The 17356-nt window shown below is 38.6% G+C and overlaps 1 protein-coding gene across 3 annotated transcripts in view; it reads left to right on the forward strand.

Moving 5' to 3' along the window:
- Positions 1-665: 665 nt before the first annotated feature.
- The window catches only part of rnf4 (ring finger protein 4), a 33979-nt gene continuing 17288 nt past the window's right edge, over positions 666-17356 (forward strand). The window contains exons 1-2 of one of the 3 annotated variants that reach the window (XM_062039691.1): positions 666-733; positions 15284-15318. In XM_062039691.1, coding sequence (XP_061895675.1) covers positions 15307-15318 — 12 coding nt within the window. In that variant the 5' untranslated portion in view covers positions 666-733; positions 15284-15306. Of the gene's footprint in view, positions 934-1000; positions 1187-15283; positions 15319-17356 lie in introns of those variants that run through there. The other 2 variants (XM_062039690.1, XM_062039689.1) reach the window with 2 other exon arrangements.

Raw genomic sequence — 17356 nt, forward strand, 5'->3', positions numbered from 1 at the left:
CTTACGGACTGTATCCCTTGCAGACTGTATTGATATATATTGATATATAATGTAGGAACCACAATATTAATAACAGAAAGAAACAACCCTTTTGTGTGAATGAGTGTGAATGGTTGAGGGAGTTTTTTTTGGGTTGGTGCACTAATTGCAAGTGTATCTTGTGTTTTTTATGTTGATTTAATAAAAAAAAACAAAAAAAACCAATACCGATAACAAAAAACCATACCGATAATTTCCGATATTACATTTTAAAGCATTTATCGGCCGATAATATCGGCAGGCCGATATTATCGGACATCTCTAGTTGGTTATGCTTTAAAGTAATATCCAATAATTGCGACGACAACTTTTTACTGTCAACCGAGTTTCGTTTTTTAATAATTTCTGCTGGTGGTGTGCCTCCGGATTTTTTCAACACAAAAAATGTGCTTTGGCTCAAAAAAAGGTTGAAAAACACTCATCCAAAGGTTTGACAAAACAAAATAAAAATAAATAAATATATATATAACTTGTTTTTTTACATTTTTGTGACTGAGACACATCCGGGTCCCCAGGACCAAAACTTTGAAAAAATAAAAATATTGTATTGGTTTTTTAAATCATTTTTTCAGTGTAAAAAAAGTTTGAACATCCCTGACTCAGCCATAATCAATACCATCACTCGCCTCCAGTCCAGACGGGGGCGCTCTTGTCATTCTTAAAGCGAGGGCACTTGAAGAAGACCGACACACAGGTACCCGGATGTTGCTAACAGAAGCATTACCTGCTAGCTGTAGCGCTAAAGAGTACACTGCTAAGTTAATATATTTGGAATTTTAATGTCGGACTGTCTGCGTTTAATAGTCGAATTAAACCAGACAGCCGCCAAGTAGCCGAAGAGAGAGAACACGGAGGGTTAGCCAATTGTGACCAAGGAGAGAGAAAGCGCTAATGGTAAGCAATGGCGGCTAAGTGCTAACTTTTGCGATTTGAAAGTTGTCTTTTCCCTCCCAACGGCTCGAACAACAAGATTCAAGTTCAGTAAAAGTCGACCTTCTATTAGTTGGCGTCGAACCGCTGCGACCGTCTATAGTTGGAATATGTGTTAGCTTCATGCTAATGACAGGGCTTGCTAACCCCGCCTAAAAAGGGACACCTTGCAGGGCTGCTCCACCTCAGCTTCTATTTGTGTGAAAGGAGCTTGTAAGTAAGTAAAGTACCAATGATTGTCACACACACACTAGGTGTGGCGAAATTATTCTCTGCATTTGACCCATCACCCTTGATCACCCCCTGGGAGGTGAGGGGAGCAGTGGGCAGCAGCGGTGGCCGCGCCCGGGAATCATAGATATGTGCAAACATTACAGCTGCACCACTATTCGGAAGAGTCAATTTGCATTAATGAAACCTTCTTGGATTCTATGCCCTGATGGCTGACAATCCACACAAACATAGTTTTATACTGTTGGATGTGCAGGTTTTGGGAAAATACAAGTTGGTAGTAATGTAATTGTTCAATGATCAATGTTTTTGTGCAAAGAAAAAAAATAAACACACTAAAATAAGTTCCTAAATTAACCTAACAGAATAAGAATAAACCTGTTTCTTAAAACAGACATACAGTCGTGGTCAAAAGTTTACATACACTTGTAAAGAACATAATGTCCTGGCTGTCTTGAGTTTCCAATAGTGATGGGTTGATGAGGCGTCATGAAGCGTTTCGATACTTTGCAAAACTGTATTGATACTGTGTCACTAAATACTGACATCTGCTGGACATTAAAAATCCCTACAGGCAACCTATGGATCGACTCAACTGACACTGATTTTATGACCTAGTACAGGGGTTTTGATTGATTGAGACTTTTATTAGTAGGTTGCACAGTGAAGTACATATTCTGTACAATTGACCACTAAATGGTAACACCCGAATAAGTTTTTCAACTTGTTTAAGTCGGGTTCCACTTAAATTGATTCATGATACAGATATATACTATCAGATATATACTATCATCATAATACAATCATCACACAAGATAATCACATTGAATTATTTACATTATTTACAATCCGGGTGTGTGTGTGTGGGGGGGGGGGGGGGGGGGGGGGTTAGTTTTGGTTGTTATCAGTCATCAACAATTGAGAACAGAGAAATGGATATTGAAACAGTGTAGGTAGGTCTGACTTGGTAGGATATGTACAGCAAGTAGTGGACATAGAGAGAGATCAGAAGGCATAAGAAAAAGTATCTGCATTTGATTGTTTACATTTGATTATTAACAATCCGGGGAGGGTGTTAGTTTAGGGTTGTAGCTGCCTGGAGGTGAACTTTTATTGCGGTTTTGAAGGAGGATAGAGATGCCCTTTCTTTTATACCTGTTGGGAGTGCATTCCACATTGATGTGGCATAGAAAGAGAATGAGTTAAGACCTTTGTTAGATCGGAATCTGGGTGTAACATGGTTAGTGGAGCTCCCCCTGGTGTTGTGGTTATGGTGGTCATTTACGTTAAGGAAGTAGTTTGACATGTACTTCGGTATCAGGGAGGTGTAGCGGATTTTATAGACTAGGCTCAGTGCAAGTTGTTTTACTCTGTCTTCCACCCTGAGCCAGCCCACTTTGTAGAAGTGGGTAGGAGTGAGGTGGGATCTGGGGTGGAGGTCTAGAAGTAACCTGACTAGCTTGTTCTGGGATGTTTGGAGTTTAGATTTGAGGGTTTTGGAGGTGCTGGGGTACCAGGAGGTGCATGCATAATCGAAAAAGGGTTGAACGAGAGTTCCCGCCAGAATCCTCATGGTGCTTTTGTTGACCAAAGAGGAGATTCTATAGAGAAATCTCATTCGTTGGTTGACCTTTTTGATTACCTCGGCTGCCATTTTATCACAGGAAAGATTAGCCTCTAGAATGGAACCTAGGTAGGTGACCTCATCTTTCCTGGTGATAACAATGTCACCCACTTTTATAGTGAAGTCGTTGACTTTCTTAAGGTTGATGTGGGACCCAAACAGGATGGATTCCGTTTTACCTAAGTGTATGGAGTTCAGCACTGAGGATTTTCTCCACCTGTGACTTGTCCCTGTCTGATACCAGCAGGGCCGAGTCATCCGCAAACAAGAACAATTCACAGTCGCATGCCGATGACAAGTCGTTTATGTACATTAGGAACAGTAAAGGCCCTAATATACTGCCTTGGGGGACTCCACAGCTCACTGAGATGGGGGGGCACGGTGCCGTTCACCTCTACCACCTGTTCCCTCCTCTCCAAGTAAGATTGCATCCAGGGAACCTATGGCTCTCGAGCCAGATGCGGCTCTTTTGATGACTGCATCTGGCTCTCAGATAAATCTTAGCTGACATTGCTTAACATAAGTAAGGAATAATTCCGCTGGTAATCACAGTGTTAAAAATACCGTTCAAAATATAAAACATTCTGATGCATTCTCATCCATCTGTTTTCTACCGCACCTGTTCAAGAAGTTAATGGTAAGAAGTATTTTATTTGTTGTTGGTTAGCTTCAGAATAACAATGTTATTAAAAAAGAAAAAGAGACTTATTATACTCTAAAAATGTTGGTCTTACTTAAAAATGCACACATTTAGTTGTATTCAGTGTTAAAAAATATTATATGACTCATGGAAATACATTTTAAAATATTTGGCTTTCATGGCTCTCTCAAACAAAAAGGTTCCCGACCCCTAACTTAGTATGTACAATAATATAAACCAAGTCATTGTATTTCATTTAGGATTATTTCATATCTTCATTTAAAAAAAAATATATTTTTATCTTTTTTAGATACAGTCAATAAATAATGTGAACATGTATCATAACATGCAAATCTAAGAGAGCGTGTTGTGAATGAGGATGCTCGTGGACTGGGATTTATTTATTTATTTATTTTTTACACATTTTTATTTAAAAAAAAACATTTTTTCCAACGTATTACATTCGTTGGCCTTATTATAACTAGGGCTGCAACAACTAATCGATTAAATCGATTAAAATCGATTATTAAAATAGTTGCCGATTAATTTAGTCATCGATTCGTTGGATCTATGCTATGCGCATGCGCAGAGTTTTTTTATTTTATTTTTATTAAAATTGTTTTTAAAATAATCCTTTATTTATAAACTGCAACATTTACAAACAGCTGACAAACGATAATCAAAATAAGTATGGTGCCAGTATGCTGTTTTTTCCCCCAAAAAATACTGGATAGGATAGAAATGTAGTTTGTCTCTTTTATCCGATTATTAATCGATTAATCGAAGTAATAATTGACAGATTAATCGATTATCAAATTAATCGTTAGTTGCAGCCCTAATTATAACCCTAATCCTGGCCCTAACCCTAACCAAATAACTCTAACTTAAGTCTTTGTTACTTAGAATATGTTCCCCTAGTGTCCAAAAAACTCTAAATTAAGTCTTTGTTACTTAGAATATGTTCCCCATACTAAAGTGTTACCAAAAACATATAACTTGTCTTAAATTTGAAAAAACCCAAAAACATTTAATTTTTCACTAAAGAAGGGTTCGGTGAATGCGCATATGAAACTGGTGGGGTTCGGTACCTCCGACAAGGTTAAGAACCACTGTGATAGAGTGATTGGAGCACATACCGTATTTTTCGGACTATAAGTCGCAGTTTTTTTCATAATTTGGCCGGAGGTGTGACTTATACTCAGGAGCGACTTATGTGTGAAATTATTAACACATTACCGTAAAATATCAAATCATATTATTTAGCTCATTCACGTAAGAGACTTGACGTATAAGATTTCATGGGATTTAGCGATTAGGAGTGACAGATTGTTTGGTAAACGTATAGCATGTTCTATATGTTATAGTTATTTGAATGACTCTTACCATAATATGTTACGTTAACATACCAGGCACGTTCTCAGTTGGTTATTTATGCCTCATATAACGTACACTTATTCAGCCTGTTGTTCACTATTCTTTATTTATTTTAAATTGCCTTTCAAATGTCTATTCTTGGTGTTGGGTTTAATCAAATAAATGTCCCCAAAAAATGCGACTTATACTCCAGTGCGACTTATATATGTTTTTTTCCTTCTTTATTATGCATTTTCGACCGGTGCGACTTATACTCCGGAGCGACTTATACTCCGAAAAATACGGTACTTGTTGGTCACAAAAAACATCCATGAAGTTTGGTTCTTTTATGAATTTATTATGGGTCTACTGAAAATGTGACCAAATCTACTGGGTCAAAAGTATACATACAGCAATGTTATTATGTATGTATGTATATGTAATTTGGTTACATGTCCCTTGGCAAGTTTCACTGCAATAAGGCGCTTTTGGTAGCCATCCACAAGCTTGTAGTTGAATGTTTGACCACTCCTCTTGACAAAATTAGTGCAGTTCAGCAAAATGTATGGTTTTTTTTTTCTAGGTTTATTTGAAATAGGTACAGATACAGAAAGATAGACATCTTAAACAGTTATCCAATGTATGCACCAAAGGGTTTACAACACTTGTCCCTAACAACAACACCAACACAGATCCAACATCATTAAAATAGGAAAATAAAAAATAGAATAAGGCAAAAATGAGTCGATAATAATGATTATAGAAATAATACAGACAAAGTGCAGACTAGATAAAAACCAATTAGTAAAAATTAGTAAAAACTAAACATGGGAACATGATTGTTGCTCAACTAGCCACAATTTTGTTTGTTTTTTGAAAGTGACAAGTGCAGGTATACTTTTCAAAGTGTCAGGTAAAGAGTTCCGTAGTTGTGGTCCTTTTTATTGAAAAGGATGTCTAGGCAAAAGATGTTCGGCGGAATGGAACGCAACAGTTGCCTTTTGACATTGCTCGGGTGGTAGATCTGTTACCACTTTGCAGTCTTGTAATTAATTACCTTGCAGAGCAATTGGGGAGCAGAGTTATCCAAACATTTAAAAACCAGTTCGACTGTGTAACAAAATAAAATTGGTAAAACTTAAAATATTATATTTGGTTGAAATTTGTCTATAATTTTCTGACGTGGACTTGTTTCTTCAGCATTGTCCACACGTTTAGGTCAGGACTTTGGGAAGGCCATTCTAAAACCTTAATTCTAGCTTGATTTAGCCCAGGGGTCACCAACCTTTTTGAAACCAAGGGCTACTTCTTGGGTACTGATTAATGCGAAGGGCTACCAGTTAGATACACACTTAAATAAATTGCCAGAAGTAGCCAATTTGCTCAATTTACCTTTAACTCTGTTATTATTAATAATTAATGATATTTATCTTTGTGGAAACACTGATCATCTTAATGATTTCTCACAATAAATATATATAGAAACAGATAAATATCAATATGCAACACTTTATTTTTATATTTTCTCTAAGTGCACATTTTTCAAATTGAACATTTTCAAATGATCACTTCTAAGACAGTCTTGTGAAATCACAATATCCCATTTTAACTAGCTAGCCACTAACATTTTTTAACAAATCATGGATTACTTTGCACCATGTTTGTACAAATAATAACTCATGTAAAATACAAAAGTCAACTCTCAAATTTTTAAATCATGTCACACTTTGAACTGGACACCAAATCTGTTATCTGTTTCTTTGTCAGTTAGTGGGAAGCCTGGCATTGCATGCAGTTAACTAGTGTGTTGTACTCTGGTGTGTAACTTGACACTGCAACTCTGAGTGAGTCTTGCAGATGTGCATCAGTGAGGCGTGTTCTGTGTTTGTTCTTGATGAAGTTCATGTCAGAAAAGGCTGATTCACAAAGATAAGATTTTTCCTCATTGTTTGCGGAACCTTCTTAATCTTTTGGACATATTTTCACAGCAATCTGGCTTTAAGCTTTATTATGATAAATGTAAAATGTTAAGGATCGGAAATCTAAAGGGAACGTCCTTTCGAATGGAATGCAAAGTGCCTGTTTTGTGGACAGATGGACCAGTTAACAATCTTGGTGTTGTTGTCCCAGAAAATCTGGAAGATCTAGGCCAGGGGTCACCAACGCGGTGCCCGCGGGCACCAGGTCGCCCGTAAGGACCAGACGAGAGATTTTTTTCCTGCTCTGATTTTTTACACTGCATTTTAAAACACTGTCATTTAACAAACTGAATTTTTAAACGCACACATTTTTCTCCCAAATGTTTATTCAATAAAATGTGTCTGTCTTTAAAAGCATCAATTGTTCCAAAGATGTATTTAAACACTGAGTGGTACACAAATGTCCTGTTGGACAAAAAACATGTACTGTATCAAAATAAATTGTATCCTTTTTTACAAGTGATCCCCTCCCAGAGAGTCTGCTGGGAAACATGGCGGGGTTCATAAAGGAAACAATCCACTCATAGTGGTGTTTTCAATTTTATGTGCCAGAAAAAAGAGACGATATTTTGCAGCAGTTAATATGGATGAACTCTAATATTGTAATAGATGGAAAGCCTTTCTTTTGGAAAAATATGTTTGAAAGAGGAATCATTTTTGTCAATGGTATTATCAATGAGAATGGTAAAATTATGAAGTATGATTAATTTAGAGCTATGTATGGTGATGCTTGCTCAAGCTTTTCATTTAATCAACTAACTGGAGTAATTGGGAAAAGATGGAAACAAATAATTAATTATGGAACTACTAAATTATTAGTTTGTAAACCTCTATTAAGAAATTCTAGTTGGCAAAAAGGAACTAAAATAAATGGAAAAATATATGATTTTTATTTAATAAAGAAATCTTTGAAGGCTGCCTCATACAACACAAATGGAAAATGGGAGGACTTTTTTGACTGCCCGTTGCCATGGGATGCCATATTCAAACTAATCTATAAAACCACTATCGATGTGCAAAATCGTTATTTTCAAATTAAAATTATTTATAACTTCTTACCCACAGGGAAAATGTTAAAATTATGGAATATGACAGTCAGATGATTGCCGATTTTGTTGTCAGGAGGCTGAATCCACCCTGCATTTGTTTTGGTATTGTCATATTGTGTCTTTGTTTTGGGTGGAAGTTGAAAAAATGTGTTTAAGGATTGGTTTGTTTATGAAGCTTAATGTGGTTTCTGTTATTTTAGGAGAGTTCATTGACAATCATGATTTAGTCAATTTAATTATAGTACTCGGTAAAATGTTTATTTTTAAGGCCAAAAACAGATATTCACTTAGTATTACTTTCTTTAAAACATTTATTCAGTATTTTCTAACTTTAGAAAGTTACATGGTTGAAAACGATAATGATGCCAAAAAACATTAAAAAAAAGATGAGAAGTCCTCAAAGGCTTATTTTGAAAGTATAATTATGTTTATAGATTATATGATATCTGTTGTTGTGTTCCCTAATTTGAGTGACCTGGACATAATCTGGACTGTACATAAATGCTTATTTTGAAAATGTAATTTTGTTTATAAATTATATGCAATCTGTTGTGTTCCCTAATTTTTTTCTGTGTACATAAATGAAGGTGTGTGTTGCTGAGTCCGACTTGGACATTATCTGGACTGGACCTGGTTTAAAAAACCCTTTAAACAAATCTAATTTCATTGACAACCTGGTCTGTTGAAGATAAGGCCCTTTTTTAAAAAATAAAATAAGATAAATAAATAAAAAACATTTTCTTGGATAAAAAAGAAAGTAAAACAATATAAAAATAATTACATAAAAAATAGTAATTAATGAAAATGTTAGTGGACCAGCAGCCTATACAATCATGTGTGCCTCAGGGACTGTGTCCCTTGCAGATGTGTTGTCTATGTTGTGGGAACCAGAATATTGGTAGCAGAAAGAAATAACCCCTTTTGTGTGAGTGGGTGTGGATGAGTGTGCATGGGGGAGGTTGTTTGGGTTGATGCACTGAGTGAAAGTGTATCTTGTGTTTTTCTATGTAGATTTAATTGAAAAAAAAATAATAATCATTTTTTTTTTTTTTTAGAACAGGCCCGCGGGCGACTCGTCTGATCCTTACGGGCGACCTGGTGCCCGCGGGCACCGCGTTGGTGACCCCTGATTTAGCCATTCCTTTACCACTTTTGACGTGTGTTTGGGGTCATTGTCCTGTTGGAACACCCAACTGCGCCCAAGATCCAACCTCCGGGCTGATGATTTTAGCTTGTCCTTAAGAATTTGGAGGTAATCCTCCTTTTTCATTGTCCCATTTACTCTCTGTAAAGCACCAGTTCCATTGGCAGCAAAACAGTCCCAGATCATAGTACTACCACCACCATGCTTTACAGTAGGAATGGTGTTCCTGGGATTAAAGGCCTCACCTTTTCTCCTCCAAACATATTGCTGGGTATTGTGGCCAAACAGCTCAATTTTTGTTTCATCTGGTAATCATTCAATACACCGACAGGAAGTAGTAGTAACACATTACGTTGTAAACGTCAGCTGCTTCAGTTAAAAACTCAATGTGAAAGGAAACTTGGACATTAAAGAAGCAGCGTGGCTCCTCCCACAGGGGGCAGGGCTTGTCAGGCCGCAGCCTTCGTTGTAAAAACAATAAATAAAAAGATTCACTGACATCACATGGACAAAGATAAGTCCTTCAGGAGGAAAGTTCTGCGGTCAGATGAAACAAAAATTGAGCTGTTTGGCCACAATACCCAGCAATATGTTTGGAGGAGAAATGGTGAGGCCTTTAATCCCAGGAACACCATTCCTACTGTCAAGCATGGTGGTGGTAGTATTATGCTCTGGGCCTGTTTTGCTGCCAATGGAACTGGGGCTTTATAGAGAGAAACTGGGACAATGAAAAAGGAGGATTACCGGTACCTCCAAATTCTTCAGGACAACCTAATATCATCAGCCCGGCGGTTGGGTCTTGGGCGCAGATGGGTGTTCCAACAGGACAATGACCCCAAACACACGTCAAAAGTGGTAAAGGAATGGCTAAATCAGGCAAGAATTAAGGTTTTAGAATGGCCTTCCCAAAGTCCTGACCTAAACGTGTGGACAATGCTGAAGAAACAAGTCCATGTCAGAAAACCAAGACATTTAGCTGAACTGCACCAATTTTGTCAAGAGGAGTGGTCAAAAATTCAAGCAGAAGCTTGTGGATGGCTACCAAAAGCTCCTTATTGCAGTGAAACTTGCCAAGGGACATGTAAGCAAATATTAACATTGCTGTATGTATACTTCTGACCCAGCACATTTGCTCACATTTTCAGTAGACCCATAATAAATTCCTAAAAGAATGTTTTTTTTGACCAACAAGTGTAAATGTTCTGTTTTTGCATTGCGCATTATTATGGTACACTCTTTTAGTGTATTTACGGTAATTCCCAGCATGCATTGCTCTATGCGCGGGCTCCGGTGTTTAGTCTGTTATGTGAACGGCAGTGGCCGGTTTGTTATGGTGTTCCCTCAGTAAAGTATACGTATAAAAAGAAGAAGGTTGTCGTCATTGAGTTATCAATGGTAGCAGAGGATGGTTAACAACGCTAACTACAGAGTCCCTCCTGCGTTTGAAGAAAAGAAGTCATATGAGAGCTGGAAAAATGAGGTTGAAATGTGGATACGTGTTACCGATCTGGATAAGGAGAAACAAGCATTAGCTGTTGCTCTCTCACTGAGGGGGAGAGCTAGAGATACAGCTTTGGAAATACCTGCGGATGATTTGAACAAAGATGACGGGATGAAGACCCTTGTAAAGGCATTGGATAATGTATTCTTAAAAGAAGAAAAGGACAGAGCTTATGATGCATACACGGACTTTGACAAGATTCGGAGAGAAAACGAAGTTTCCATGGTGGATTACATCGTTCAGTTCGAGCAGAGGTACAACAAAATGCGCAAATTTGACATGGTTCTTCCCGACGCTGTTTTGGCATTCAAGTTGTTGGATACAGCCAGTCTCGATGTTAAAGATAAACAGCTTGCGCTTACAGCTTGTTCAACACTTACATTTGCAAGCATGAAGTCAGCTTTAAAAAGGATTTTTGGAGACAATGTGCAGCCGCCCACATGCAGCGGGGGAATTCACATGCGCGAAGATGTTGCTTTTTATGTGGATCAAAGGAAAAGAGACGGAAGGAAATTTCGTTCCCAACCCGACCAAAAGGGGGCGCCATTGACTGGCTCAAACCCACTGGATAGGTTCGGCAGAAGATCTAAGTGCGCTATCTGCCAGAGTACATTTCACTGGGCTAAGGACTGCCCAAATAAGGCTGAACATGTAAAAATGACAGAGGAAAATGCAGAGACAGAAACAATTGAAGAGTGCAATGTTACATTGTTTTCTAAAGAGTCAGTTTCTGATGCTGAAATACTCATGGTAGAAGCCTTAGGTTCAGCTGTAATTGACACTGCATGCACCAGAACAGTCTGTGGTGAAAAATGGCTGGAGAATTACATTCATACACTGAAGGAGAGTGACAAGAAAAAAATGGAAAATACACAGAGTAGAAGAGCTTTTAAGTTTGGTGATGGACAAGTTGTTCATTCCATAAAAAAAGTAAAAGTCCCAGCAAAAATAGGACAAACCAGGTGCCACATAGAGACTGAGGTGGTCTCAGTGAACATTCCTTTACTACTAAGTAAAACGTCACTTAAGAGGGCAAAAGCAGTGCTTGACATTGAGAATGATAAAGCCACAATGTTTCAGAAACCAGTGCCTCTTGAGATTACATCCTCAGGACACTACTGTGTAAACATAGTGGACAGAGATTGCACAGCCACCCGTGAGAATGAACCCCAAACTGATGAAGTTCTGGCCATAACAGATGGCATGAGTAAAGATGAAAAACTCAAAGTATTGGTGAAACTTCACAAGCAGTTTGGACATGCCTCAGTTGATAAACTCAAAAAATTACTAATTAGTGCTGGAAGTAATGATGATGAGAGTGTTACTATTCTGAATGACATCGTAAGTAGCTGTGAAACATGTCTCAAGTACAACAAGCCCAAACCAAAGCCATCAGTTGGTCTACCAATGGCTTCAACATATAATGAAACTGTGGCATTAGATCTACACGAGCTAGAACCAAATGTGTGGTACCTCCACATGATTGATCACTTCACCAGGTTCAGTGCTGGTAGCATTGTTACAACAAAAAAATCCAGTGAAATTGTGAGGCACTTTATTCATTCCTGGGTGAGTGTTCATGGAGCCCCATCTAAGATTTTTTGTGACAATGGAGGTGAATTCAATAACGAGGAAATGAGGGACATGGCTGAGAACTTTAATATTGAAGTGAAAACCACTGCTGCCTACAGTCCATGGAGTAATGGATTGATGGAAAGACATAACCAGACCCTTACAGAGATCCTGTTAAAAGTGAAGAAAAGCAGTGTTTGTGACTGGAAAACAGCCTTAGATTGGGCCTTGATGGCAAAGAATACAATGCACAATGTGCATGGATTTAGTCCATACCAGCTGGTGTTTGGACAAAACCCGAACCTACCTTCTGTGCTGGTTGATAAACCACCTGCCCTGGAGGGCACTACAATGAGTAAATGGGTAGGACAGCACATTTCAGCATTACATGAAGCAAGGACAGCGTTTACTGAGGCAGAGTGCTCTGAGAGAATCAGGAGAGCTCTGCGCACACAGCTTCGCAGCACAGATGAATACTACGAAACTGGAGATAAAGTGTACTACAAAAGAATGGACTGCAATGAATGGAAAGGCCCTGGGGTGGTAATTGGACGAGACGGGGTGGTAATATTTGTTAGACATGGAGGCTCCTATGTCCGGGTGCATCGCTGTAGACTGCGCAAGGCCACAGATCACTACACTGACACGTCTCGTGACAGCCAAGAAAGCCAGACAGAACTTAATGCAGCAAAATGTGGTATTGAACATGTTGAAGATCTACCCAATACTGTATCTAGTGATGGAGACAGTGTGCCTAACACAGAGAATGCGGCAGGGAGCTCTAATAATGACAGAGACAGCAATGAGCAAGATAATGATCCATCTGACAGACAACCTTCTATCATAAGAACAGACCGTAGTATGAATCTAAAAGCAGGACAATTCATTAAGTATGGGGAAAGAGACACTGGAATTTTACACACAGCAAAAGTGCTAGGTCGAGCAGGAAAGGCAACTGGAAAACACAAGAACTGGTACAATCTGGAGTACATTGAGCCAGTTAACCTCACTGGCACAACAAGGTCAGCTGACCTTTCACAGGTTGACACACTGCAGATTCAGTCATTGGACAGGGTGGAACAGCCATCTGATCACGAGGATGTACTTGTTACAAAGGATGTGTCATTTGAATCAGCTAAACTTACTGAAATCAGTAACTGGGAGAAACACGGTGTGTTTGATGAAGTAAAAAACATGGGACAAAAATGTATTTCCACAAGATGGGTGTGTACACTCAAAGACACATCAGACGGCATAGTTCCAAAAGCAAGGCTAGTGGCGAGAGGATTTGAAGAGCTAAACACAAAAGATCTCCCAAAAGACTCGCCAACATGTGCCTCAGAGTCTCTTAGACTACTCATGTCTGTGATATGTCAAAACCGATGGACACCCCACTCTATGGACATTAAGTCAGCATTCCTTCAAGGAAATGAGTTATCCCGAGACATCTATGTTCGTCCACCACCTGAAGCCAAGAGTGAGGGAACTCTATGGAAGCTAAACAAATGTGTTTATGGACTAAATGATGCATCACTGTACTGGTACAATAGGGTTAAAGAAACAATGTTGCAAACTGGAGGAAAGATGTCACAAATTGACCCTGCTATATTTTATTGGTTGGATAAAGATTGTAATGTGTCTGGGGTGCTTGCTTGTCATGTTGATGATTTCATCTGGGGTGGTTCACAGATTTTCACAACAACTATAATCCCTCACCTGCAATCTGCCTTTCAAGTGGGCAGAGAAGAACATGACAGCTTTCGCTATGTAGGCATGGAGTATGTCACTGCAAATGGAGTAACATGTATGCATCAAGACAATTACATACAGAATCTCCAGCCAATTCACATAGACATCTCCAGAGCCATGAGACGGGATGCTCTTTTGACTGAAAGTGAAATTGATGACCTGAGATCAAAAATAGGTCAACTTCTGTGGGTTGCCAGACAAAGTAGACCGGATATTATGTTTGATACATGTGTCCTTGCAGCTAACATAAAACATGCTACTGTGCAGACTTTACATGACACAAACAAGGTGGTGAGAAAATTGAAATCAGAACATGTGACACTGAAGTTTCAGAACCTGGGAAAAGACAGTTCTCTAAAGCTAGTAGTGTTCTGCGACGCCTCGCTGGGAAACCTTACAGATGGAGGCACTCAAGGGGGACATCTCATTCTGCTGATGGGTGAGGAAGGAAGATTCTCCCCTGTGTATTGGCAGTCAAAAAAGATCAGAAGAGTCGTACGGAGCACTCTTGCTGGAGAAACTCTTGCCCTTGCCGATGCTGTTGACAGTGCCATTTCTTTATCTGACCTTCATGCAGAACTTACCACAGGGAATGTATCACAACATGTCTTACCAATAGTGTGTGTCACTGATAACCACTCCCTTGCAGACGCCATCAAGTCTACTAAGTCAGTGACAGAGAAAAGGCTCCGCCTTGAAATAAGTGGCATCAAAGAACTTCTTCAGTGTAAAAGAATTCAACAGATTCTCTGGGCACCTACTGGAGAGCAGCTAGCTGACTGTTTGACAAAACGAGGTGCATCCGCACTTCAGCTCCTAAAGGCACTCAGTGTTGGAGAGTGGAAACTGGAATAGAGACTATTCTTTTGTGGACAGTTTTTTTTGTATAAGTTTTTTTGTTGATCACCATGTTCTTACATTTTCATACTTATGGACATTAATAATAGACTGATTTTTTGTGTTAAAAAAACTAAAAAGAAAAAGTGGGAGATTGTAAATGTTCTGTTTTTGCATTGCGCATTATTATGGTACACTCTTTTAGTGTATTTACGGTAATTCCCAGCATGCATTGCTCTATGCGCGGGCTCCGGTGTTTAGTCTGTTATGTGAACGGCAGTGGCCGGTTTGTTATGGTGTTCCCTCAGTAAAGTATACGTATAAAAAGAAGAAGGTTGTCGTCATTGAGTTATCAACAAGTATGTGCTCCAATCACTCTATCACAAAAAAATAAGAGTTGTAGAAATTATTGGAAACTCAAGACAGCCATGACATTATGTTCTTTACAAGTGTATGTAAACTTTTGACCACGACTGTATCTCCTGCTTAGCATGCATTTAGTGTGTAGCTTTATGATAAAGGATCTCCAACTTTTGAAAACTACTTTGACAAAAAGAAAATTGAGGTGAGATATTGGTGTTAACGAAGGCATGGCTTTACTAATTAATATGTGAAAATGTCTCCTGTCTCCTCAGTGTGTCCTGCTGCCGTCTCTGCTATGAGCAACACTGTAAGTTATTCTCACTCTCACTTGTTTCTCAAAGACAAAAAGAACTGTCTGCATTGTCGTGAAAGTAAATAGGGCTAAATGTTGTTTGGGTGGTTAGGCACTAAAGCAGGCTGCAAGCTCATTTGAAAAAAAAGAATATATATATATATATATATATATTGGCCCATGTCTGTTTTTTAAAAATAAAATGTATTTTAATATTACGTTCAAGAACCACCAGCAATGCTGATAATCCACGAAACGTACCGATCTTCTCTTCTGCACAATTCATCGACAACGATTCGACATTGCGGTTTTGATTACTGTAATATAGCATACAGCATTTTCCTGACCATAGGGCGCACCGGATTATAAGGCGCACTGCTGATGAATGGTCTATTTAAAAAAATAAAAAAATAAAAGTTTTTTCATATACACTACCGTTCAAAAGTTTGGGGTCACCTTGAAATGTCCTTATTTTTGAAAGAAAAGCACTGTACTTTTCAATAAATATAACTTCAAACTAGTCTTAACTTTAAAGAAATACACTCTATACCAGACCTGGGCATTCTGCGGCCCACGGGCCGCATCCGGCCCTTTGTGCGTCCCTGTCCGGCCCGCGTGAGGCCAATTATAAATTACAAAATAAATTTTAAAAAGTATCTATGTCGAGTGTGCAATACAATGGTGCTGCTTTTGTTTTGAAAATCGTTATTTGTATTACTTCCGTGTGGACGTATGCGTGTGCGTGATTGTGAGTGAATGTGAACAGCTGCAATCACTACAAAATAAAGTTGAAAAAACATCTATGTCCTGCGCGCAATACAACTGTGCTGCTTTTATTTTGAAAAGTATTATTTATGGGCGTGTGTCCGTGTGTAACCTGCGAGTGAAGGTGCACAGCGACAAGTGATGCACGGTTTACACCCGAGACGCTAAAAAGAGAAAAGTTGATGAAGAATGGCGTGTTTCCAACAAGACATGGACTGCAAAGCAACGTTCCCTCTAAGGCAGTGGTCCCCAACCACCGGGACCGATTGGTACCGGGCCGCGCAAGAAATAAAAAAAAAAAATTAAAATATTATTATTTTATTTTTTTTTTAATTAAATCAACATAAAAACACTATATATACATATTGTGTATGTGTATGTCAATATAGATCAATACAGTCTGCAGGTATACAGTCCGTAAGCACACATGATTGTATTTCTTTATGAAAAAAAAAAAAAAGAAACCCCCCCCCCGGTCCGTGGGACAAATTTTCAAGCGTTGACCGGTCCCCAGCTACAAAAAGGTTGGGGACCACTGCTCTAAGGTGCGTGCCTGCGCAATTGCGCACTGCTCAAGCGTCTGCTGCGCGCAGCAAATATATGCCGCGCACCAAATCAAATCCCATCTGAATTCTAAACAAAATAAACATTTATTCTATGTAATTTTGCAATGCAACTCTGAGTGACAGTGACAACAAGCGGCCCTAACGGTGTTCATCAACACCGTTCAATTGAACACCGTTCAATTATTGTAACGTCTATCGAGATGCTTCGAGGACAGGAATTATATCGATCACTTTATTGAGCAAAACTGTTTATATTCGGACATAACCACACCAAAAACATGAGTAAAACAATTCTATCTCGAAAAACTAGTCCTTTTCTGCCGTACAAACCAGGCCAAAACCAACTTGTCATCTGTCACCAACACTCATAGCACTAAACCACTGGTGCGTTTATGACCACACAAAAAGTCGGACAACTCAAACACCACACAAAGTTACACTATGACTCCTCAGTCATACGTGTGCTTATTTTACTGTCATTTATTATTAATGTTAATTTATTTATGTTAGTCATGGAATGCTGTTACACGCACTATGTTGAAGTATTACTATTAATATTAATTATTATTATTATTATTTATCTTACGGTATATATCTAAAATAATATTGAGCAAAATTTAATTGAAATATTGTCGATGTGGCCCTCCAGCAGTGCTCGGGTTGCTCATGCGGCCCCCGGTAAAAATTAATTGCCCACCCCTGCTCTATACATTGCTAATGTG

This window comes from Entelurus aequoreus, linkage group LG28 (assembly GCF_033978785.1).
Source record: "Entelurus aequoreus isolate RoL-2023_Sb linkage group LG28, RoL_Eaeq_v1.1, whole genome shotgun sequence".
NCBI classification, from domain to species: Eukaryota; Metazoa; Chordata; class Actinopteri; order Syngnathiformes; family Syngnathidae; genus Entelurus; species Entelurus aequoreus.